The 24,526-nt window shown below is 43.0% G+C and overlaps 1 protein-coding gene across 2 annotated transcripts in view; it reads left to right on the forward strand.

Moving 5' to 3' along the window:
* The window catches only part of EVC2 (EvC ciliary complex subunit 2), a 351,907-nt gene extending 327,670 nt beyond the window's left edge, over positions 1–24,237 (forward strand). For both annotated transcript variants that reach the window (XM_030191177.1, XM_030191178.1), the window contains exons 19-21: positions 8,536–8,732; positions 18,407–18,508; positions 23,378–24,237. In XM_030191177.1, the coding sequence (XP_030047037.1) occupies positions 8,536–8,732; positions 18,407–18,508; positions 23,378–23,639 (561 nt within the window). In that variant the 3' untranslated portion in view covers positions 23,640–24,237. The remainder of the gene's footprint in view (positions 1–8,535; positions 8,733–18,406; positions 18,509–23,377) is intronic.
* The last annotated feature ends 289 nt before the right edge of the window (positions 24,238–24,526 follow it).

A 24,526-nucleotide genomic window follows, 5' to 3' on the forward strand; every position in this document is an offset into this window, starting at 1 on the left:
TACCAAGCAAGGTGAAGAAAAGAATATAAGAAAGATCAAAGTTCAGCAGATAAGTGAGCCTCACACCTTAAGATGGAGAAAGAAAGACTCTAAATAAACATTGGAAGTTTACAGAAACACAGCAGAAACAAATAGTACTTACCTGAGATATCCAGTGCCTGAAAAACAAAAGTTGACACACAGACTTAGGGGCCCTTTTACTAAGCAGTGGTAAGCTTACAGTGCGTCAGTCAGGAACTACAGCTGGGTTACCACAAGAGCCCGGCAGTAGTTCCCACCCCTAGCGCACGCTATTTCCGGCAGTACAAAAATATGATCTATTTTTATAGCTCCAGAACTTAACTGATAGTAATCGGCCAGTGCCGTGTGCTACCCAGTTACCGCCAGGTTAGTACGGGAGCCCTTAGTGCCATCTCAATGGTGGCGGTAAGGGCTCCCCCCCCCCAAATGGCCGTGTGGTAAAGGCAGCCTTTTACCCGCTGCGATAAAAGAGGGCCTCAGCATACATCAAAAATATGTGCTGATACTAGCGCAGGCCCCCTTTTACCGCAGCTTAGTAAAAGGACTATCTAGCATGAGACTTCTTGTACTGAATAACATCTTGCTTCTCCTTGACACGTGACTTGCTCCTTATGTGCAATGAGTGTTATTATAGGACACTGCTGAGTGCCTGCTTGTGTGTACTGAAAGCCTGACTGCAGAAGAAGAGCAGCACGGAACAGTGCCCTTTAGTTTATAGTTTAAAACTCACTATACCGCTCAAACTGACAGAGCAGAACGGTGTACAGGCTAAAATGGAAGGTAGGAAAGGAATTCTATAATCGTTAAGACAGTAACAGATACAAATAGAAAGTAAGACTATAATTAAAATGAACATAACAAGTGAAAGGGAAGGCATAGGTAAAAAGTACATCCATTTCCCCAGGTACATGGAGTAGAGGAATAACCTAATGGTCAGTTCAGCGAGCTTTGATCCTGAGAACCTGGGTTCAATTCCCACTGCAGCTCCTTGTGACCTTGGGCAAGTCTCTTAACCCTCCATTGCGCCAGGTACAATCAACTTAGATTGTGAGCCCTCTAAGGACAAAGTGCCTTCATATAATGTGTACAGTGCTGCATAAATTGGGAGAGAGGTTCAAGGGCAGTTCTGAAAGTAGTTTTAGACTGAGACACTTTGCAATTTTTTATATAATTCATGTTTTGAAAGCAGGTTTTGAAGATTCTCTTATTGGTGAATTCTGTTTAACAAACATGTTTATACCTTTAAAATGATATCTGGAAAATAAAATCAACAATTTGGAAATATAATTGTGACATCTGCCTGGTTCTTGGATACCAAAATCCATTTTAGATTATTTCCCTGTTATTATTTTGGATGTTGAGAATGAGAATAGTGAACTGTACTGCACTATTCAACTAAAGGTTCCTGGTCTGAGGTTTTTGGCCTTTGAGTACAATAATTTGGGGTAACTGTAGGACCTTCAGCTAATGCTTTAAGAAGAAGTACAGTTTTGGTGTAGTCAGCAGGATTATGTGGGTCAATTTGGACCTTAGTTTTATCAGATTTTGAGGTTTTAGAAAAGAGATTTGAACTCTGAGCCCAGAGTTATCTTTGGGTATATTTAGTATTTAAGAAAAGTTGCACTGCCTCATTTTCAATAAAATTGTGCTTGTTTCTGTATGTCATCTTATTTTGTGGGGATTTTGGGATAGTTATGAACTGACAAGTATTCACTGACCAAAGAGGAGAGAAAAAGAGAAGATGGAAATCCTGCAAGAGGCAGAAGAGAGAACCTAGAGAGAAGAAATATGAGAGCTAAGGCAGCTTGTAGAGAATAGATTGGTGCAGCTACAAATTGTTATAAATTCAGTGGTAATACTACAAGATAAGATGATTCCAGAGTTTCGTGGTTTTCCCTGCAAGTCAGAAGACTTCAGCATAAAAGACTGAATAAAGAAAGCGAAGTCAGTCTTGAAAATCTTAAAAGATCCCCTAGAGGATCAAGAGGAAAGTTGTTAGAGCAGAGTTAAAGGGTTGGTTGCTGATACAGTCCAAGCACTCAGTTCTAAAAAGGAATTGTTCTTTGGAGACAATTTTTGAAATCTGCACTGTTGGAGCCAAGAGAGTTTGGAGCAGAAAAGCCTTTTCTACCCTTCCCGTTCTAGTACCCAGGGAGATTATATTTAGGCATCATAGGTCTTGCCTGCAGGTGCAGCAGACTCAGAGTTCTCTGGTATATTCTATATAAATCAGTGCCTAAAGAGTCCTGTGGCCCTGTTTATGTCAGAAAAGTCCAATATCAAAGAGGAATGCTCTTCTGACCTCCTTTTCTTATTATCTCCACCATAAGCAGTAAACAAACCTCCTCTTAAGGATTTATCCTTTCCTGATTTTTGCTCAAAAGATAACTAAGGCTGTACCTTTTTGAGTTGCAAGTAGAGGGTGAGCCCAGAGCAGTGCTCCTCGGTCTCCTCAAATACTTGTGATGTGGCATCTCCTGTTTATGCTGTCTTTCAGGATATATTTTTTATTTTATTTTCCATAGTATTGATTTACTGTTTTATATCCATAGACTTCAAAGTGATGTACAATGCTTGGAACAGAGCACCCAGGGTCAAAGAAACAAGAGCCAAGAAAAGTCAGCACATGGGGTGGAGTGGGGGTGCTAAACAGAAAATAAAATTGGCAAATGATTATCAGCTATAAATCTTTGTTCCTCGTTATCATTCCAGACCAGGCCAGACACGTGGACTCTATGCTGTCCTGCCAGGAGGTTGAGACTGAAAACTACTGACTTAATTACATCACACTATAAGTATCCTGTGCAATGTCTAACCAATCAGTATTTCTCAGTCTCCAGCAGATGGTCAGTGAGTGTACTGTGCAGTGTCAAGGGGTCTGGTAGGTATTATTTAGGGGAGCTCTCTCTTAGATTGGAATATTCCCTCCAGAGCAGTGTTCTTCTTTGCACGGTCTGAGAGCCTGTGGAAGCCTCATCAACCCTAAGTGTGGCCCCCTGACTCTTTCTCCAGTACACAGTCTCCCCTATCTTTTTCCCAGACTTGCTGGTGGTATACTTCCATAATAGCTATTTTGTTTAATATCTATATTATGCATCTATCAGTGAGTTTGAGCTGTGTGCTCAGGGCCAGCTCAAGGGATTGCGGTGCCATGAGCAAATGTTTGCATTGTTAACCCCTCTCCTGCAGCTCCCTTGCAACCGGACAGACAGCATCAATTCCCAAACATCCAGCTTTTCCCACCCTATCTTCCTGCTTTATCTGCCTTTGAATCAGTCCCCTCCCCTCAACTCACCCCAGGATCCCAGCTGCAATATGGTCAAGAGTAATCCCCACTCACTCCTGCCAGGATCATTGCCTTCTTCAAAAAGGTGCCACTGACCCCCTCAAAATAATCAGGTGGTACTACTGCTAGGAATTTCAAACAGCCATATAAGCTTCATGTTACGTTAGACTAAGGGTTCTCAGCTCAGTCAGCTATTCAGGATACCCACAAAGAATATTCATGGGTTAGATTTGAATACAGTGGAGGTAGAGCATGGGAATTTTATATTATGCATATTCATCGTGGATGTCCTGAAAAACTGACTAGATGTGTGTCTCCTGAGGGACTGGGTTGAGAATCCCTGATGTAAGGTAACATGAATCCTACTCAGAGTGATTCTGGTTAACATTAACTTAGATTAAAGAGATCACTCTCCCTGAAGCAGTGCTAACGAGACATGGATTCTTGTCAGAGGATGGACAGTTTCCTCTAATCGGGGGGGGGGGGGTAGGTAAAGGAACAACAAATCCCACAGGAAGTAACACAGAAGAAGTGGGAAGTGGACCAATGATTGAAGAAACTGGGGCAAATACATTGACTGATGTACAAACTTTAATGCAGACTCGACACAGATCTGTGTTTCGGCCACAGGCCTGCCTCAGGAGTCTAAAAACATATAAACCCCATACATAATACATAAAAATCATACATAATGCATAAACAGATGTTAAAAGACAAGATAAAAAAACAATAAATTTTTACTGAGAAAAGTAAAATAAAATAACATAATAGAATAACATCAATGTTTAGAAGCAAAACAGGAGCCTATCCAACAGGCTATATAATATGATATATAACTTGTAAAACGGTACAGATACTGAACTTCTCTTTATACAAAAAAATGTGTTACTTATAGGCGTATACCTTAAGAAATATGTCCTGATCGAAATATAGGAACAAATCAAATCAGAAAGTAAGAATAAAACAACTAAAAAAAATGAAAAAAATTATATGAAGAATATTAAACAACATGACATCTAATGAACTGCACAACAGCTGAAAAGAAGTGATATGCATGTTACATAACTTCTATGAGTGATGGTATCGTAAGAATTCTAAACCATGTGATTTGTATCGTTTGAATTATATGAGTTATTTCATCCGAAGCTATAGATAATAGGTCAATAATATCCCTCAAAGTAAGCTCATCTATTAGTTCTATCCTCTAGACGTCATATTTAGCAAACCAACCTTTTATGGTTTGTATTTGGATGTATAGTCCTTTCTGTGAAAGGCAAATATTAAGTTGAAACCAGACTGAACTAAAATAACATGTAAAGTGGGAAGGATTTATTTATTTGGACAAAAAAGCTATATAAAATAAGGTATATAAAAAAAATCTAAACAATGGCATCACTCTAAGAGAAGTAACTACCCTTGTTGTCTAACGAAAGAGGCACCTTCTATTCTAATCCTAACGAGTGGAAAGTATCCTACCAGATTTGCTGTATGCCAAACACTCCGAAAGTACAGCTCAAGTCTATGTGGAGGGGCATAATTGAAAGGGGCGCCCAAGTTTTCCTGAGGACATCCTCGCAGGACGTCCCGGCGAAGGGACGGGGAAACCCATATTATCGAAACAAGATGGGCGTCCATCTTTCATTTTGATAATATGGTCGGGAACGCCCAAATTGCGAAATTTAGGTCGACCTTAGAGATGGTTGTCCTTAGAGATGGTCGTCCCCTAATGGAAATCGAGGACACCCATCTCAGAAATGACCAAATACAAGCCCTTTGGTCGTGGGAGGAGCCAGCATTCGTAGTGCATTGGTTCCCCTCACATGCCAGGACACCAACTGGGCACCCTAGGGGGCACTGCAGTGGACTTCAGAAAAAGCTCCCAGGTGCATAGCTCCCTTACCTTGGGTGCTGAGCCCCCCAACACCCCCCCCCCCCCCGCAAAAAAAAAAAAACCCCACTACCCACAATTGTACACCACTACCATAGCCCTAAGGGGTGAAGGGGCACCTACATGTGGGTACAGTGGGTTTCTGGTGGGTTTTGAAGGGCTCACATTTACCACCACAAGTGTAGCAGGTAGGGGGGATGGGCCTGGATCTGCCTGCCTGAAGTGGACTGTTCCCACTAAAACTGCTCCAGGGACCTGCATACTGCTGTCATGGAGCTGGGTATGACATTTGAGGCTGGCATAGAGGCTAGCAAAAAATATTTAAAACATTTTTTTAGGGTGGGAGGGGGTTGGTGACTACTGGGGGAGTAAGAGAGGTCATCCCCGATTCCCTCCGGTGGTCATCTGGTCAGTTCGGGCACCTTTTTGAGGCTTGGTCGTAAAAAAAATGGACCAAGTAAAATCGTCCAAGTGCTCGTCAGGGACGCCCTTCTTTTTTCTATTATCGGCCGAGGACGCCTATGTGTTAGGAACGCCCCAGTTTCACCTACGCTATGCTTCCAACACGCCCCCGTGAACTTTGTTCGTCCCCGCGACGGAAAGCAGTTAAGGACGCCCCAAATTGGCTTTCGATTATGCCGATTTGGGCGACCCTGGGAGAAGGACACCCATCTCCCAATTTGTATCGAAAGATGGGCGCCCTTCTCTTTCGAAAATAAGCCTGATAGTGTCACAGTCAGATTCATATTTAGCGGGAAACGCTACATATTGACAGTCACTACAAGTAGCAAACATCGAATAGGAATGGCATATACAACAGGGCGATCTACTACTACTACTTAACATTTCTAAAGCGCTACTAGGGTTATGCAGCGCTGTACAGTTTAACAAAGAAGGATGGTCCCTGCTCAAAGGAGCTTACAATCTAATGGACAACATGTGCAGTCAGCTTACAATCTAATGGACAACATGTGCAGACAGTCAAATTGGGGCAGTCCAGATTTCCTGGATAGAGGTGAAATGGTTAGGTGCCGAAGGTGACATTGAAGAGATGGGCTTTGAGCAAGGATTTGAAGATGGGCAGGGAGGGGGCCTGGCGTATGGGCTCAGGAAGTTTGTTCCAAGCATAGGGAGAGGCAAGGCAGAAAGGGCGGAGCCTGGAGTTGGCGATGGTGGTGAAGGGGACAGAGAGGAGGGATTTGTCCTGTGAGCGGAAGTTTCGGGTAGGAGCGTACGGGGAGATAAGGGTAGAGAGGTATTGAGGGGCTGCAGATTGAGTGCATTTGTAGGTTAGTAGGAGAAGCTTGAACTGTATGCGGTACCTGATCGGAAGCCAGTGAAGTGACTTGAGGAGAGGGGTGATATGAGCATATCGGTCCAGGTGGAAGATAAGACGTGCAGCAGAGTTCTGAATGGATTGAAGGGGGGGATAGATGGCTAAGTGGGAGGCCAGTGAGGAGTAGATTGCAATAGTCAAGGCGAGAGGTAATGAGAGAGTGGACGAGAGTTCAGGTGGTGTGCTCAGAGAGGAAAGGGCGAATTTTGCTGATGTTATAAAGAAGCGACAGGTCTTGGCTATCTGCTGGATATGCGTGGAGAAGGAGAGGGAGGAGTCGAAGATAACTCCGAGGTTGCGGACAGATGAGACGGGGCGGATGAAGGTGTTGTCAACTGAGATAGATAATGGAGGGAGAGGAGAAGTGGGTTTGGGTGCAAAGACAATGAGCTCGGTCTTGGCCATGTTCAGTTTCAGGTGGCGGTTGGACATCCCGGCAGCACTGTCAGATAAGCAGGCCGATACTTTGGCTTGGGTTTCCGCAGTGATGTCTGGTGTGGAGAGATAAAGCTGGGTGTCGTCGGCATAGAGATGATATTGGAAACCATGAGATAAGATCAGCGAGCCCAGGGAAGAGGTATAGATTAAAAAAAGAAGGGGTCCAAGGACAGATCCCTGAGGAACTCCAACAGAGAGCGGCATGGGGGTGGAGGAAGATCCATGAGAGTGTACTCTGAAGGTACGGTGGGAGAGATAAGAGGAGAACCAGGAGAGGACAGAGCCCTGGAACCCAAATGAAGACAGTGTGGCAAGAAGTAAATTATGATTGACAGTGTCAAAAGTGGCGGATAGGTCGAGGAGGATGAGGATGGAGTAGTGACCTTTGGATTTGGCAAGGAACAGGTCATTACAGACTTTAGTGAGTGCCGTTTCTGTCGAGTGTAGAGGGCGAAAGCCAAATTGAAGCGGATCAAGGATGGCATGAGAGGAGAGAAAATCGAGGCAGCGGCTGTGAACGGCGCGTTCAAGTATCTTGGAGAAGAAGGGTAGGAGGGAGATGGGGCGATAGTTGGAGGGACAGGTAGGGTCAAGTGATGGTTTTTTGAGGAGTGGTGTGACTACAGCATGCTTGAAGGTGTCAGGGACGGTTGCAGTGGAGAGAGGTTGAGGATATGGCAGATGGAGGGGGTGACGGTAGGAGAGATGATAAGTAGGTTGGTGGGGATAGGGTCAGAGGAACAGGTGGTGCATTTCGAGGAGGAAAGAAGGTGGGCGGTTTCCTCTTCAGTGATATTAGGAAAAGAGGAGAAGGAGGCCTGGGTTGGTTGGTTGAGGGAGTGGGTTAAAGGAGGAGGTGGTTTGGTAGTAAATTCTAGGTTGATTTTCTGTACCTTATCGCGGAAGTAGTCAGCCAGTGTAATACATTTTCCTCTAATAACATTTCAGATAAGTAGCTGGAGAATTTGATATGTATGTTCAAGCTATGTTAAAAGAAAAAAAAATATAGAATAAATAAGCAAACCATAGTTACAGTACTTTTTCAGTATTCCAGTTTTTGATAGTCCTTAACATTTTTTAAAGAAAATGTATGAAGATCGATATATAGGGATGAGTGTTCGTATTTTATAAAATAGCACAAATGCACTTATTCTTATCAGCACATACACACACACATTTACATCTGGCTCAAAGCAGGTATAAATGTGCACACCTGTTTCTCTTGGAGTAACTTTATAAAGGCACATTGGCACAGACATTGCCTTTAAAAAAGATCATCTCCAATTGATAGACCGTATCTGTGTTCAATGTGGGGACTTAATGTACATCAAATAGTATAATGTCCCAAACAAATATTTATTTAAAGGATAATCAATCTTCAGGAATAAGTATATCATTTAGCATTGCAAGTCTTCTTCCTTATAACAATCTGGATCCAACCCAATTTATCATCATTCAATTACATTGTTTTGTTTTGTTTTGTTTTGTTTTTAGAATGTGTTAATAATTGCTGCTCATAAATTTACATGTGCAGAGGAGTTTGAGCTTGTGTCATTTATTCTATAGGATCTCCGACTGGCAGCTCATTTAACCCGACAAGCTATGGCACCAGCAAGAACACTACAGAGACTCTTAAACTTACTGCTGCCTACAAGTTCAAAACTTGAGATTCTTTCTGTTCTGGATTCAATCAGCTTTAAATATGCAGACGAGGTTGTTAAAATTGACAGCAATGGTGAGGAAGCTGACAGCTGTAAAAAGAGGTAAGCATGTCTGTTTTCCAGTGGAAAAGTCCAATTGCAGAGTATTGCTTTAGAAAAAAATACATATCCAATGGGCAGGTAAGAATGCTGTCAATATGCATTCTGTTCTAAAAACATGAATTAGTTTTCTCTGTTTGTTTTGCCATTCAGAGGAGGAAACTATGGCTGTTGCTTTCAAACAGCTGTCTTTCTGATTGATTGCACTTAGACTAGGTTGAAATGGCTAAACTACAATCCACTAAGCGGTATAATTAGTTTTGCTGGGGTTTTTTTTATAGGGAGAGGTAGCTTTAGACATTTCATTAATCATACTGGCCTTTATTGTATTTCAGAAGTAATATATTTTTGATCCATGTTTTTCTTTCTCTCCATTTGGGATCCTGCCTGAGAGGAATTTATAGAGAGTTGCAATGGAGTTAGCTAGATCCCTGCAGATGAGCATGTGTCCTACAGAGTGGCCAAAATGTAGCCACTGTCAAAATGAGCATTGTTGAGGACAGGGTTGGGTCAGGGGACTGAGGTTAGCTGGCACCAAACATCTACTTATCCCCCTATCCCAGAGCACAGCAATAGGGGGGCTTAAATCTAATTTACCTGCTAGATTTAAACTTATTTCAGTGATGCCAACCTTTCTCCAACTGGCAACCACCCTGTCTCCCTTCATCTAAAGCCTGAATTGTCAGAAAACCAATCCCTCACAAGGCAGCCACCCTCTACCCCATCTTGAAAACCCTGGTAGTGAAAGAAACTTCCCATTGGACACAGACACCTCCAATTTCCGAAAGCACAGTAATGAAACAACTCCCCCAACCCCCCTCCCCCCCCCCCACCAGACCCAGGTGCAAATGATGAATCACTGTTTCTGGACCTCAGTCTCTCTTTCCCACACCTAGCCCATCTGGTCAGCTCTTCCTTGAGGTATCAGGAGGTATGTTTACCTCTTCTCTGCTTCAGCTCAAAGATCTGAATCCTGTCGGCTTTACTATTTTGATTAACATATCCCTCAAGGATGCCTACGTGGCTGGAGTGCAATGATGAGATATTGTGACTCTGCCATTTATGTAATCCCCTTGCGACAGTTCTGCAATATGAAGTGCAGGTTGTGTTGCTGTTTTCTTTGTTTCTCTCTCTCTCTCTCTCTCTCTCTCTCTCTCACTGTGTGTTTGATATGGTGGGCTTTTAAAACTGATAATTATGACTGGAGAGTGGATGTTTTGTATCTTCTTAAATGTTGAGACGATGTGATGGTAGTAAGTTATGACAATATGTTAAAGCCAATTTGGCTTTAATTAATATTCATGTGGTCTATCTGTTCAGCTGTTTCACTGGCTGTGATAGACTGCAGCTTAAAACAGAGTATAGAACATCACTGTGAGGGCTCAGAACTGTTGAACCAAAATCTTCTTTAATGCAAATTCAGACAAAAGTAAATGACTTAGTTAGATGTGCTGGACAAGTCTCTGCCTGGCAGAACTGGGAGTCTGTTCTCTACCAGCTCCCTCTGTCTACAAGAGGGGCTGGAAGATCTCAGCACCAAACTGGGAGAGTAGATGCTTTTAAACTGGTAAAGGTGATATTACAGTAGCTTGAAGGGGGAGCATGCATCAATGTACAGGAAGTCAGCTTACAGTTCTTAGCAAAAGCATGCATGCAGATTCTCTCTGCCCCACTGGAGAGAGAAGTGGGCCAGCTACAACCAGGGTTGCCAGGTAGAAATTTTTTTTCCAGCCCAATCCGGGCCAGAAACCAGCCCAAAACCCGCCCAAACACAAACCCCGCCCCTGACACCCCCACCCCCCGCGTCACCGGCCCCGCCCCCGCCATCACCGGCCCCGCCTCCCACGTCATCGGGCCCGCCTCCCCGTCATCAGCCCCGCCTCCCACGTCATCGGGCCCGCCTCCCCGTCATCAGCCCCGCCTCCCCGTCATCGGCCCCGCCTCCCACGTCATCGGCCCCGCCTCCCACGTCATCGGCCCCGCCCAAAACGTCACTAATCCCGCCCAAAAACGTCACTAACCCCGCCCCCCGCGGCCGAAAAAAATCAAAAAGCCGCCCAAAAAGCCGCCCGGAAGCCTAAAAAACCGCCCAAAAAACCGCAACCCGCCGCGGGCAAAAATTTCCCGCGGCGGGTCGCGGAAAACCGCCCAATTGGGCGGTAAAACCGCCCACCTGGCAACACTGGCTACAACCCAGCATACAGGGACAAGGGCCAGCCAATAGGAAAAGTCCCATAAGGCATAGGGGAGCAGGGACATGTGCTCGTGAAGAGCCTATCACAGAGCACTGCAAGAAGACTAAGATTCGTAGTCCAAAGGCACTTTCTGCCTTTCTTAAAGGCGCAAACACTTTAAACTGTTATAAGCAATGCAATCTGATATAAACAATGTTCAACATATACATATAACAGGCAACCTGCCTCCATGCAAATGGGGGCAGAACACTCTCCATGAGACTCTTTTGATGTTTGAGTTTCTTCACTTTTTAATTTAGAATGGATATTTAGAATGTTTTATTCATTTTTGGAGCAGAAATCCCCTTCCACCCTTCGGTGCTATCCTGTTCCAGAGAGATGATATTTAGGCATCTTAGGTCTTTGGCTCCAGGAGCAGCATACTCACAGAGTTCCTTTTGGTATATCATCTGTAAATCCACGTGTAATGAATCCTGTGACCCTCTTTATATGTCGGAAAAGTCCAGTGCTCTTCTGATCTCTCTTTCTTGCTATCTCTGCCATAAGCAGTAAACAAAACCCCCTCTTAAGGATCTTTCCTTTCCTATTTTTGTTCAAAAGTAATTAAGGCAGTGTTGAATACAACTGATATCTATAGACAGATAGATAGATATTTTTGTGTGTGTGTGTCAAAAACTACCCCTCCCCTATAATCTTAAGTGCCTGCATTCACTTGCCCCTTGCAATGCATAAATGCTGAGAATGATAACACCTTACTTTGAAAGTATTAGCAATACACCCAAGTGCTATTCTACTAATACCTACTTAACCTACATAGTATATATTTGTAAGGGGAGTGTACACATGGGTGAGATATGAGCAGGGCTCCCGCTTAGCTAAAAGAAGAAGAAGTGGGAAGTGGACCAATGACTCCAGAGACTGGGACAGCTGAGTCAAACTTAAACATGCAACTTAGAGAATACTGTAAATTACATGCATCCTTGCTGTATGGCTGGTGTAACTGTTGTAGGATCGTTATCACAGCTAATAAATTATCTGCGTCCAAGATTCCCCAAACAGAACTATCTGCACACAGACTGCTTAGCTCTCGGTCTAGGGGGCGGGAACCTTGGATTAGAGCCTATACAGTTCTTCCGAGAGAAAGGAATGCGACTAGAAAAGCAAGCTGGAATATATATTAGATTTATTGTAGATAAGAAAATATAGGTAATATATACAAAATATAGACACTCTGGCAAAGCTTTGGCTGAATACAAAATTACTGGCTGATAAAAATTACACTCATACGTCACACTACTAAACACTAATTCTTACTGGTTACCAGATAAAATTACACCACTGATAAGTCACACTATGTTACGAGGTAGTACAGTTATTAGCCGCTCCTCCTGATCACAAGTATGAAGGCACCAGCCTTCTGCTCAGGTAAATACCACTAACTAGCCCCCGACTGACAGGAAATAAATCACCGTGTTTCTCACCAGGCTGAGACCTCAGGGTCGTCTCTCGGGAGCTGGCACGGGATACTCCTCAGCCTCAAGCTGGATGGGTGCTGGTAGGGGGCCTAGGAAAAATATGAATGGTATTTGTGTACAGGAAAGGGGGTCTGTAATATTGGTTAAATTATGACAAATAAACTTGCAGAATTTGCAAATTTGTGCAGAAGTTTTCAAAATTTGCTAATTTTTGTGCACATAATTTTGATTTTTTTTGGGGGGGGGGCACAGAATTCCAACAGGAGTAACTCTGGCTAGAGGTCAGATGTGCAGGAGTTTTTGAAAATAGACCTCTAAGTAGAAATATTACCGTGTTGCTTTTCACTTCTGAATGCCCTAGTTATTAATTTTAATTTCTCCCATTTTGTGTCACTAGTATAGATCCATTTTTAGAAAGTTTAAATGCTACAGCTGTATGGATAAGAAAGGTTACAGAGTAAATTCTAAATGTGTTTTGAATATAGACGTTCATTTGGAAGTTCTGTTTTGATATTTGTTGACTAATGTTTATGAAAGTCTTAGCACCTGTCTCCAAACCAAAATATCCATTTCATTGGCTCTAGGGTCATTTGCAATCCTGATGTTAATTTCTAACTATACAAGTATTAACTGTAAAGTAGTAGATAGCTAAGTTTTTATAGCACACATAACTGGACATTAGTGACTGATGGAATGTTAAATGTTTTATGCGTTTCTGCTTATATCCTGGTTATAGAACTGATTAAGGGTCAGTTCTATAACCGGATACTTTCATTTAAGCATCCCCAAGGACACATGGTGAGAGCGTTTTCTATAGTGGTATCACCCAGATTCTGTTATAGAATACTACAGTAACCCAGTATTTATGTGACCACCAGTCATAAAGCTGTCGTAACTGCAGTCACGTAAACGCAGCAGGAATTTGCATAACACAGTATTTTGTAAATTACATGTATGTCCAACCATGTTTCGCACATGTGTGTGCCCCCCTTGTATTTACACGCTATGCCACTTATGTACACCCTTACAGAATAGTGCCTAGATTCCCTGCTAGCACTTAGCATGCGTAAGTGTACATTTACCCAGAAAAGTGCTAGTATTCTGTAAATTTACATGCAGAAGGGGTGTGTAAATGCAAGCAGTCACTTACAGAATTGCCTTTATAAATGTCTGAAAGATCCATAAAATAGTCTCCTTATACAGTGGGGGAAATAAGTATTTGATCCCTTGCTGATTTTGTAAGTTTGCCCACTGACAAAGACATGAGCAGCCCATAATTGAAGGGTAGGTTATTGGTAACAGTGAGAGATAGCACATCACAAATTAAATCCGGAAAATCACATTGTGGAAAGTATATGAATTTATTTGCATTCTGCAGAGGGAAATAAGTATTTAATCCCTCTGGCAAACAAGACCTAATACTTGGTGGCAAAACCCTTGTTGGCAAGCACAGCGGTCAGACGTCTTCTGTAGTTGATGATGAGGTTTGCACACATGTCAGGAGGAATTTTGGTCCACTCCTCTTTGCAGATCATCTCTAAATCATTAAGAGTTCTGGGCTGTCGCTTGGCAACTCGCAGCTTCAGCTCCCTCCATAAGTTTTCAATGGGATTAAGGTCTGGTGACTGGCTAGGCCACTCCATGACCCTAATGTGCTTCTTCCTGAGCCACTCCTTTGTTGCCTTGGCTGTATGTTTTGGGTCATTGTCGTGCTGGAAGACCCAGCCATGACCCATTTTTAAGGCCCTGGCGGAGGGAAGGAGGTTGTCACTCAGAATTGTACGGTACATGGCCCCATCCATTCTCCCATTGATGCGGTGAAGTAGTCCTGTGCCCTTAGCAGAGAAACACCCCCAAAACATAACATTTCCACCTCCATGCTTGACAGTGGGGACGGTGTTCTTTGGGTCATAGGCAGCATTTCTCTTCCTCCAAACACGGCGAGTTGAGTTCATGCCAAAGAGCTCAATTTTTGTCTCATCTGACCACAGCACCTTCTCCCAATCACTCTCGGCATCATCCAGGTGTTCACTGGCAAACTTCAGACGGGCCGTCACATGTGCCTTCCGGAGCAGGGGGACCTTGCGGGCACTGCAGGATTGCAATCCGTTATGTCGTAATGTGTTACCAATGGTTTTCGTGGTGACAGTGGTCCCAGCTGCCTTGAGATCATTGACAAGTTCCCCCCTTGTAGTTGTAGGCTGATTTCTAACCTTCCTCATGATCAAGGATACCCCACGAGGTGAGATTTTGCGTGGAGCCCCAGATCTTTGTCGATTGACAGTCATTTTGTACTTCTTCCATTTTCTTACTATGGCACCAACAGTTGTCTCCTTCTCGCCCAGCGTCTTACTGATGGTTTTGTAGCCCATTCCAGCCTTGTGCAGGTGTATGATCTTGTCCCTGACATCCTTAGACAGCTCCTTGCTCTTGGCCATTTTGTAGAGGTTAGAGTCTGACTGATTCACTGAGTCTGTGGACAGGTGTCTTTCATACAGGTGACCATTGCCGACAGCTGTCTGTCATGCAGGTAACGAGTTGATTTGGAGCATCTACCTGGTCTGTAGGGGCCAGATCTCTTACTGGTTGGTGGGGGATCAAATACTTATTTCCCTCTGCAGAATGCAAATAAATTCATATACTTTCCACAATGTGATTTTCCGGATTTAATTTGTGATGTGCTATCTCTCACTGTTACCAATAACCTACCCTTCAATTATGGGCTGCTCATGTCTTTGTCAGTGGGCAAACTTACAAAATCAGCAAGGGATCAAATACTTATTTCCCCCACTGTATATACCTGCTCAAATAATACAGGCATTTGTAAAACTATTTTTCAAAATATCTTGGGAAGATGTGGTAAGAACAACTTCAGTATGCAATATGTGTGAGTCATCGGTTAATTACACTTCCATACATTTTCCAAGTCCCTTCTTACGTAGGCTTTGATTCAGATCTTTTATGTAGAGACAATGTTAATTGTGTAGCAAGGCTTTATACACTAGAAAATCCTGGTTTATTTGATATAGGCTTTTCCAAAATACTAATCTCTAATACACAAGAAAAGGATTTGGTCTGTACCCGAGGCTGAAAACAAGAAAAGCTTGTACAGGAATTTTATTTTATCTAACATCTGTGGGAAACATTCTGTAGCCATTGTTCGCTTTATCTAATTGTTATTTTATTGATGCTGTACGAAGGGCAATTTTCAGTAGCAATTTCCCTGGATAAATTGACCCTGCCTTAAAACAGCTCTCCTCTATCGGCATAGGCTTCTATAGCACGCACACTTTTAGATGGATATAAAAGAAGTGTTCCCATGGCTGTAGTTAGAGAGAGGAGAGTAAATCAGCAAAATGCACATTCAGTTTTCAGGTGAATGAGAGCTATTTTCCACAGGCAGCTTTGAACGTATGTACTTTGCAGCTCATAATTTTTACAGGGAAATCAGCTTTGAGAAGAAGCAGCTGAGGGGACATATGATAGAGGTCTATGAAATACTGAGTGGAGTGGAATGGGTAGACGTGAATCTCTTGTTTACTCCTTCTAAAAATATAAGGACAAGGGGGCACACAATGAACATACTAAGTAGTAAATTGTAAACAAATAAGAGAAAATATTTCTTCTCTCAAAGTGTAATTAAACTCTGGAATTCATTGTCAGAAAATGTGGCTAAAGCAGTTAGCTTAGCAGGGTTTAAAAAAGGTTTCAATAATTTCTTAAAAGAAAAGTCCATATGCCATTAAGATGGACTGTGTGATTCTTATGTGGTTTCCCTTTCAAAACTGGCCACAGAGTATATAGATTACATCTGTACTTGGCAAACAATGTGATTTATTTATTAACCACTGATATGTGCTAATATGTTTTACTTACTGCAGCACACATTATTTGCAGAGGGGGCTATTTACTAATAATGCACATAAAGAACTATTCAAAATTTTTCTCACAGCCATTGCAGAGTGAAGCCCATATGGAACATGCAATTACAAGATATCAACATGAGGTTTAAACTTTTGACCATTGGACTTTCCTACTAAAAATTTTAATTTGTAACCACCAAACATTCTTACCTCGATTTTTCCCATTAGAATTCAAATTTGTGATCAGTAGACTTGCCTGCCTCAATTTCCCACCAAAATGGCCCAGCTTCTGAGTTAAAAAATTTACCAATGAATCAAAAACTAGTCCAATGAAACCACTCACCTGAAACCCCAACCATTATATAAAAAAAAAACCTTTCAAACTTCACAGTACGCCCTGAAGAAAGGAACAGCACAACAGCTGAAAAGGCAGTTCCACTTAATTCAGATGTGGCATGACCCGTAGAGCCATAATAATCATACATGTGTATGTTACCTATTTTTAGAGATATATGCATCTATACATATCAATGTTGTTACAGAGCTGGTATTGCTTGGGGGGTGGGGGGATTAAGGGGGAGACCACCCCTAATCACTCTAGCTGAGCACTTCATGAAGCAAGCACTTTCCGAAACCGAGAATTCCTGGGGAGCAGGAGTAGATCTCAGTGTCCGTTTCTGGACGTGGATGCACATTCTCCTTCTGAAATGGGGAATGTTTGTTTATTTATTAGCCTTACATTAGTCCTGCCCCAAACATTCCCAGACCACGCCCTCTTGCCATATGTACAGCTTTAAAATTTAGGCTTGTATATTCTGAATTTGTAAAATCAGGAATGTGTGGAGAATGTTAGGTACAGCTGTAAAGAACTTTGAAGCCGTAAATAAGAGACTTTTATTGTCATCAGTTATTATTGGTAAGCTGGTGTAAAGAGCAAAGGAAGAAGGTGATACGAGAAAACTGAAGACCTTAGTGCAGAAACAGCCTACAAAATATAGAAAACCTTCATGTAAAGGTAAAAGTGAGGAGAACCTGAAAAAGGATACATTTCTCCCAAGTGGAAGGATAGACATGACACTAACAGGTTTGTTTTCGAAAGAGAAGGACGCCCATCTTTCAACACAAATCGCAAGATGGGCGTCCTTCTCACAGGGTCGCCCAAATCGGTATAATGGAAAGCCGATTTTGGGCGTCCCCAACTGCTTTCCATCGAGGGGTCGACCAAAGTTCCCGAGGGTGTGTCGAGACGTGGCGAAGGCGGGACTTGGGCGTTCCTAACACATGGGCATCCTCGACCCATAATGGAAAAAAGGGCATCCCTGGCGAACACTTAGATGACTTTACCTGGTCCTTTTTTTATTACGACCAAGCCACAAAAATGTGCTCGAACTGACCTCCCCTTACTCCACCAGTGGTCACTAACCCCCCCCCCCCCCACCCTCAAAAAAAATTTAAAAAATATTTTTCCTAGCCTCTATGCCAGCCTCAAATATCATACCCAGCTCCAGTTTTAGTGGGTGCAGGCCCATCCTCCCCCCTACCTGATACACATGTGGTGGTAAATGTGAGCCCTTCAAAACCCACCAGAAACCCACTGTACCCACATGTAGGTGCAACCCTTTACCCATAAGGGCTATGGTTGTGGGGAGTGGGTTTTGGGGGGCGCAGCACCCAAGGTAAGGGAGCTATGTACCTGGGAGCTTTTTCTGAAGTCCACTGCAGTGCCCCCTAGGTTGCCCGGTTGGTGTCCTGGCATGTTAGGGGGACCAGTGCACTTCAAATGCTGGCTCCTCCCACAACCAAAGGGCTTGCATTTGGTCGTTTCTAAGATGGGCGTCCTTAGTTTCCATTATCGCCAAAAATCAGAAACGACCAAGTCTAAGGACAGCCATCTCTAGGGATGCCCTAAATGTTAAGATTTGGGCGCCCCGACCGTATTATCAAAACGAAAGATGGACGCCCATCTTGTTTCAATAATACGGGTTTCCCTGCCCCTTCACCAGGACGTCCTGCGAGGACGTCCTCAGTAAACTTGGGTGCCCCTTTCGATTATGCCCCTCCACATAACACAGATTTGTGTGAGTGGTCATGAAAATGCAAACATTTGTATGATTTTTGATTTTATTTTTCTTTACAAATTTTAGGATGTATCAGGATTTATGGTTGGCAGTGGAAAACAGATTAAGACAAGATCAAATCAGTCAGTTTTCAGAAAAGACATCACCTGCAAGCAGGAAAAAAAGAAGGTAAAGACATAATACACAGAAATAACCTGTCGTGACAAAATGAGTGCAACTCCAACATATGTTTCATTGTATCTGAATTCTTGAGGTTTGCATTAGTAGTTTAATTTCTTAGGATCCTTTGTGTAATGTAGCTGGGTTGCCCATCCAGGACCCAGCCAGGCTCGACCCTGCTTAGCTGCCTCTTCCTCCACACGACTGTTGCCTTCACTCCACAGCAATCTGGCTCCTCTGAGCCTTGGTTCCAGGCCCTGCGAACTCCCAGGACTTCCTCCTTCCTCCGTTCCTTTCACAGAGGCACATTCAAAGCCCAATGTTTATAAGTAAGAGCTTTTATTTTCTTGCTTCAAATCAACAAAACACCCTTCACTTCAGGTTGTTTAGGCTAGCAGCCCAGAACACAATTCAGGTTCAACACAGTCAGATTCAGGTTCAAAACAGTCCATATAACTTCAAACTCAGGTTCAAAAACAGTCCATATAACTTCACTTAGGGAACAGTACAATATCAGAGGGAAAAACCCAATAGCTTGGTAGGTTGCAGCCCAGACCTTTTTAGTATGAAACAGTTTACACAGTCTTTCTTGTACCTTCTTACAGCATGGTTACACAGCTTTACTCCCACCTGGTTCAGGCTGGGGTTTCAATTGTGCCCAGCTCTCTTTCTCTCCCACAGGCTGCACCTGTTTCCTCTTTAGTAGAGATTTCCCCCAGTGCCTTAGCCTCTCTCCAAGGTACAGCTAGCACCCTCTTACAGCAGCTTTTTGGGTTTGAGCCAGGGCTTCAATCTCCATCTGTTCCTCCCCTAGCCCTTCAGTAATCTCCATTTTATCCTCCTCTGCAACTTCCCCCGCCCCCAATCTCTCCAGCTGGCCCTCATCACCTTCCTCAGAGACCATTTCCCAATCTTCTATCTCCTCCCCTAACTCTTGCACTGCCGGGTGGGGAAGAGAAGGATTCTGGGACTGGTAGTTCCTCCCCTTCTTCCTTAACCCAGCCAACCTCTCTGCCTCCGGTAGCCCAGCTTTCTGGATGTGGGTGTTGTGCACATGAAATCTGCCCTGTTGGGATTCCCCGGCACCCTGTACCCCCTTTCTTCGTGCCTTCCCGGATCCCCTTTCACCTGCACTCTCACAGTAAATAACAGAGATTGTATAGTCTCCTCCACAATTTGCGTACAGTTTACTTTGCTCTTGTTTTTATTAGTCCAAATCAGAGTCAGATTTCTCTCATATCCAGAGGGCCAGATATTCAAAAGTAGTGACTACTGTCATCTGGATATTTGTGCTGATCAGAGGTATCTATAGATATTCAGTGGGGCCATCTTTCCAGACCCCCCTGGGCATAACCCAGACAGCACCAGGATTGTAGGGGTGGAACAGGGGCAATGGAAGAAGTTATCCAGAGAAGTAGGTTAAGGCCAGTCAGCCTTCTGTGCAGCTGGTCCTGTGTGGTTAACTTAGGCAGTTAGCACAGAATATCAAGGTAATCAATTACATAGAGGGGCATAATCGAAAGGGGTGCCTAAGTTTTCCTGAGGACGTCCTCGCAGGACGTCCCGGCGAAGGGGCGGGGAAACCCGTTTTATCAAAACAAGAGGGCGTCCATCTTTCGTTTCGCTAATACGGTTGGGGACGCCCAAATCGCAAAATTTAGGTCGACCTTAGAGATGGTCGTCCTTAGAGATGGACGTCCCCGATTTTCGCCGATAATGGAAACCGAGGACGCCCAGCTCAGAAACGACCAAATCCAAGCCATTTGGTCATGGGAGAAGCCAGCATTCGTAGTGCACTGGTCCCCCTCACATGCGAGGACACCAACCGGGCACCCTAGGGGGCACTGCAGTGGACTTCAGAAATTGCTCCAAGGTGCATAGCTCCATTACCTTGGGTGCTGAGCCACCCAAACCCCCCCAAAACCCACTCCCCACAACACTACCATAGCCCTAAGGGGTGAGGGGGGGCATCTACATGTGGGTACAGTGGGTTTGTGGTGGGTTTTGAAGGGCTCACATTTACCACCACAAGTGTAACAGGTGGGGGTGGGTTGGGCCTGGGTCCGCCTACCTGAAGTGCACTGCACCCACTAAAACTGCTCCAGGGACTTGCATACTGCTGTCAAGGAGCTGGGTATGACATTTGAGACTGGCAAAAAATATTTAAAAGGTTTTTTTTAAGGGTGCGAGGGGGTTAGTGACCACTGGGGGAGTAAGGGGAGGTCATCCCTGATTCCCTCCGGTGGTCATCTGGTCAGGTCGGGCACCCTTTTGAGGCTTGGTCGTAAGAAAAAATGGACCAAGTAAAGTCGGCCAAGTTCTCGTCAGGGACGCCCTTCTTTTTTCCATTATCAGTTGAGGACACCTATGTGTTAGGTATGCCCCAGTCCCGCCTTCGCTATGCTTCCAACATGCCCCCGTGAACTTTGGTCGTCCCAGCGACGGAAAGCAGTCGGGGACGCCCAAAATCGGCTTTCGATTATGTCGATTTGGGCGACCCTGGGAGAAGGACGCCTATCTCCCGATTTGTGTCGAAAGATGGGTGCCCGTTTCTTTCAAAAATAAGCCTGATAGTAACATAAAGACTTGCACGGTCCATCCTACAAGATATACTCATAATATATGATGTGATAACTTGATCCTGATCTGTCATTGCCATTTTCAGGGCACAGTCAGGGTAGAAGTCTGCCTGGCATTGGCTTAATTTTCAACTACTGGAGTTGCCATCGAAGCCCACTCCAGCCCATCCTGATCTATCTAGCTGTTATCAGGGTCATAGAAGTTTGCCCGACACTAACCTTGCTTTTCAACTACTGGATTTGCCACCTAAGCTCAGCTATGTGTTGTTTTAATTCCATTCTCTTTCTGTGTAGGAATCTTTTATATCTATCCCATGCGTTCTTGAATTCTGTTACCATTTTTGTATTCAGCACCTCCCACTAGAGAGCATTCCAGGCATCCACCACTCTCTTTGTGAAATAGTACTTCCTGACGTTAGTCCTAAGTCAAGACACTGTGACCTGCATAATGCTGTCAGGGAGCTGGGTATGACATTTGAGGCTAGCAAAAAATATTTAAAAATGTTTTTTTAGGGTGGGAGGGGATTAGTGACCACTGGGGGAGTAAGGGGAGGTCATCCCCGATTCCCTCCGGTGGTCATCTGGTCAGTTCTGGCACCGTTTCGAGGACTAGTCGTGAAAAAAAAGGGACCAAGTAAAGTCGACCAAATGCTTGTGAGTGATGCCCTTCTTTTTTCCATTATCGGCCGAGGATGCCCATCTCTTAACCACGCCCCGTCCCACCTTCGGTACACTGCCAACACGCCCCGTGAACTTTGGTCATCCCCACGACGGAAAGCAGTTGAGGACGCCCAAAATCGGCTTTCAATTATGCCAATTTGGGCGACCCTGAGAGACCTGATTTGTGTCAGAAGATGGGCGTCCTTCTCTTTCGATTATGCCACTGATAGTATCAGTTTTCTCTTTTTATAAAGGTATTGGGGATTTTGGTAGATAATAAGTTATCCTTAGTGTCTCAAACTAATAGTCTTACTCAAAGATAATTTTCTATGATGCATAATTTATGACATGTTTGGAAATATTTTGACCAAGAGCATTTCTGGGTTATAGTTCAAGCTTTGATCCTGAGTTTACTAGATTATTGCAATATAATCTATTTAGGCGCTCCAAAACAAACACTAAAGAAAGTCTATACTATCCAGAATATTGCATTACATCTGATTTATTCATTAAAAAGATTTGACAGTGTTTCTTCATATTATAAGAAACCTCATTGGCTTCCAGTACAGACTAGGATATTGTTTACATTTTTCTGTTTTATAAGATATTGTATGGATTAGCTCCGTCTTATCTGTAGGATTGTTTTGTTATTATGCAAAATCTAGAGTTACTAGAACACAGGATTTTTTTTTTAAACTTTTCCTTCATTAAGGAATTTAAGGAGAATTAGGCTACTCAATACTTTTTTCTCATATCAAGCATGGAAAAGGATGTTCAAGTTTTATTGCTGTCTAGGATAAATTATAGTCAATTTCATAAGCAACTTAAAATCTACTTATTTAGAAATTTTGTTTTAAACTACAATGATTAGTACATGTTTGTTAACATAGTAACATAGTAAATGATGTCAAATAAAGACTTGTACGGTCCATCCAGTCTGCCCAACTCATTTTACATGGTATGCGATACTTTATGTGTATATCCGAGTTTGATTTGTCCTTGCCATTCTCAGGACACAGACCGTAGAAGTCTGCTCAGCACTCTTCTTGTACTAAAAGTTCTGAAGCTAACGTCAAAGCCCCTTAAAATTTGTTGTTACAGTTTTTTTTAATTAATTTCTTGTATTTCCTGGAAATGTCCAGCTTCTTAGTGAGTGTAATCCACATTGAACCGAGAGGTATATGGCAGAATACATTCTTAATGTAATGTTAATGCTATACTCACAATTGCTTTCTTCATTGAACCAATAGAAATAGAATTTTGCAGGTAATATATCGGGCCCTGTTTACTGAGCCACGCTGTAGGCGCACAAATGTTTTAGCGCATGCTAAAAATTAGCACGCACTAACAATAGAGACACTCATAGGAATATAATGGGTGTCTCTATCAGCACATGCTAAAAAGTTTGCATGCCTACAACATGGCATAGTAAACAGGTCCCATTGTGTTGCACTGTAGGTAGAGCAGTTGGGTTTAGTGACTGCCAGCTAACTTCTTGCCTCTCACCAAATGAAAAAAAAATCTGAATCATTTGAAATCAAAATATTGCTCTTATTCTTTTTATAGTGTAGTACATAATTGTTGTTCATTACTTAACGTTGTGTAAAATATTATAAAAATAATTTGTATTATTTTTCAGCATGTTGAAGAGGAAGAATTTTAGATCTGAAAAACACACGGACAGGCTGCCTAGACTTCCTTCTGTCGGACCTCATGACTATTGTGATACTGTTGAAAATGCAGCTTCAGAAGAAATTCATTTAACAAACACAGGAGAGAAAGTATTTCTATTTATTCAAAAGGATCCCACAATTTCTTCTCTGTTACCAAAGAAAAAGAAAAAACGCAATTTTCTAAACTTCAAGAAGTCGAGAGTTACACATATGAATAATGAAGGATGAACTATCTGAAAAAAAGACTCTGCAAAATAGAAGGCCCTGTGTATTTTTGAAAATAAAAAATGACATTTTTTTTCTCCTCTTTCAAAATTCCACAGCCCTATATTTGAAAGATATAAATCTACAAATAAACCTTTTCCAGAGACAGGAAAGTGGTAGAACTAGAGGACATGAATTGAGTTTGCAGGGGGGACGACCCAGGAATAATGTCAGGAAGTACTTTTTCACAGAGAGGGTCGTAGATAACTAGAATGTCCTCCTGCGAGAGGTGGTGATGAAAATGGTAATGTAATTCAAAAATGCATGGGATAAACACAAATGAATCCTGTATAGAAGACCTGGAACCAAAGAAGCTTTCCAGTGATTAGATGGCAACAGCAGTAATTGGAAAGCAAAGCCAGTGCTGGGCAGATTTCTACGGTCTGTGCCTTGATCATGGCTGGACAGACTGCGCTTCAGTAGCTGCAGACTTCCATGGTCTATGCCATGAAAATCATGATCAAATATACATATGTAGTTCACATCATACGTTATACTATGAGTTTATTTTGTTGGGCAGATTGGATGGACCATACAGGTCTTTTTCTGCTGTCATGTTACTATAGGGCTAGATTCTGTATATGGTGCCAAAAATCCAGTGCCAAAACAATGAGTGTTAAGCTATTCTATAAAGGGCACTCTGAGTTGCATTCCATTTATAGAATAGTGTTTGGCACCAGGATTTGCGCCAAATTTTAGGTGCAATGATTTACATCATGCGAAACCTGGTGTAATCCTTGTTCCTAAATTAGGTGTTGACTGACCTTACACTGTGCAGATTCCAGGAATGCCTCTGACTCGCCCATGCCCCTCCCATGGCCACGCCTCATCAGATCCAAAGGGACAAATTT

The sequence above is a fragment of the Microcaecilia unicolor genome, chromosome 2, assembly GCF_901765095.1.
Source record: "Microcaecilia unicolor chromosome 2, aMicUni1.1, whole genome shotgun sequence".
In the NCBI taxonomy this organism is placed as follows: Eukaryota; Metazoa; Chordata; class Amphibia; order Gymnophiona; family Siphonopidae; genus Microcaecilia; species Microcaecilia unicolor.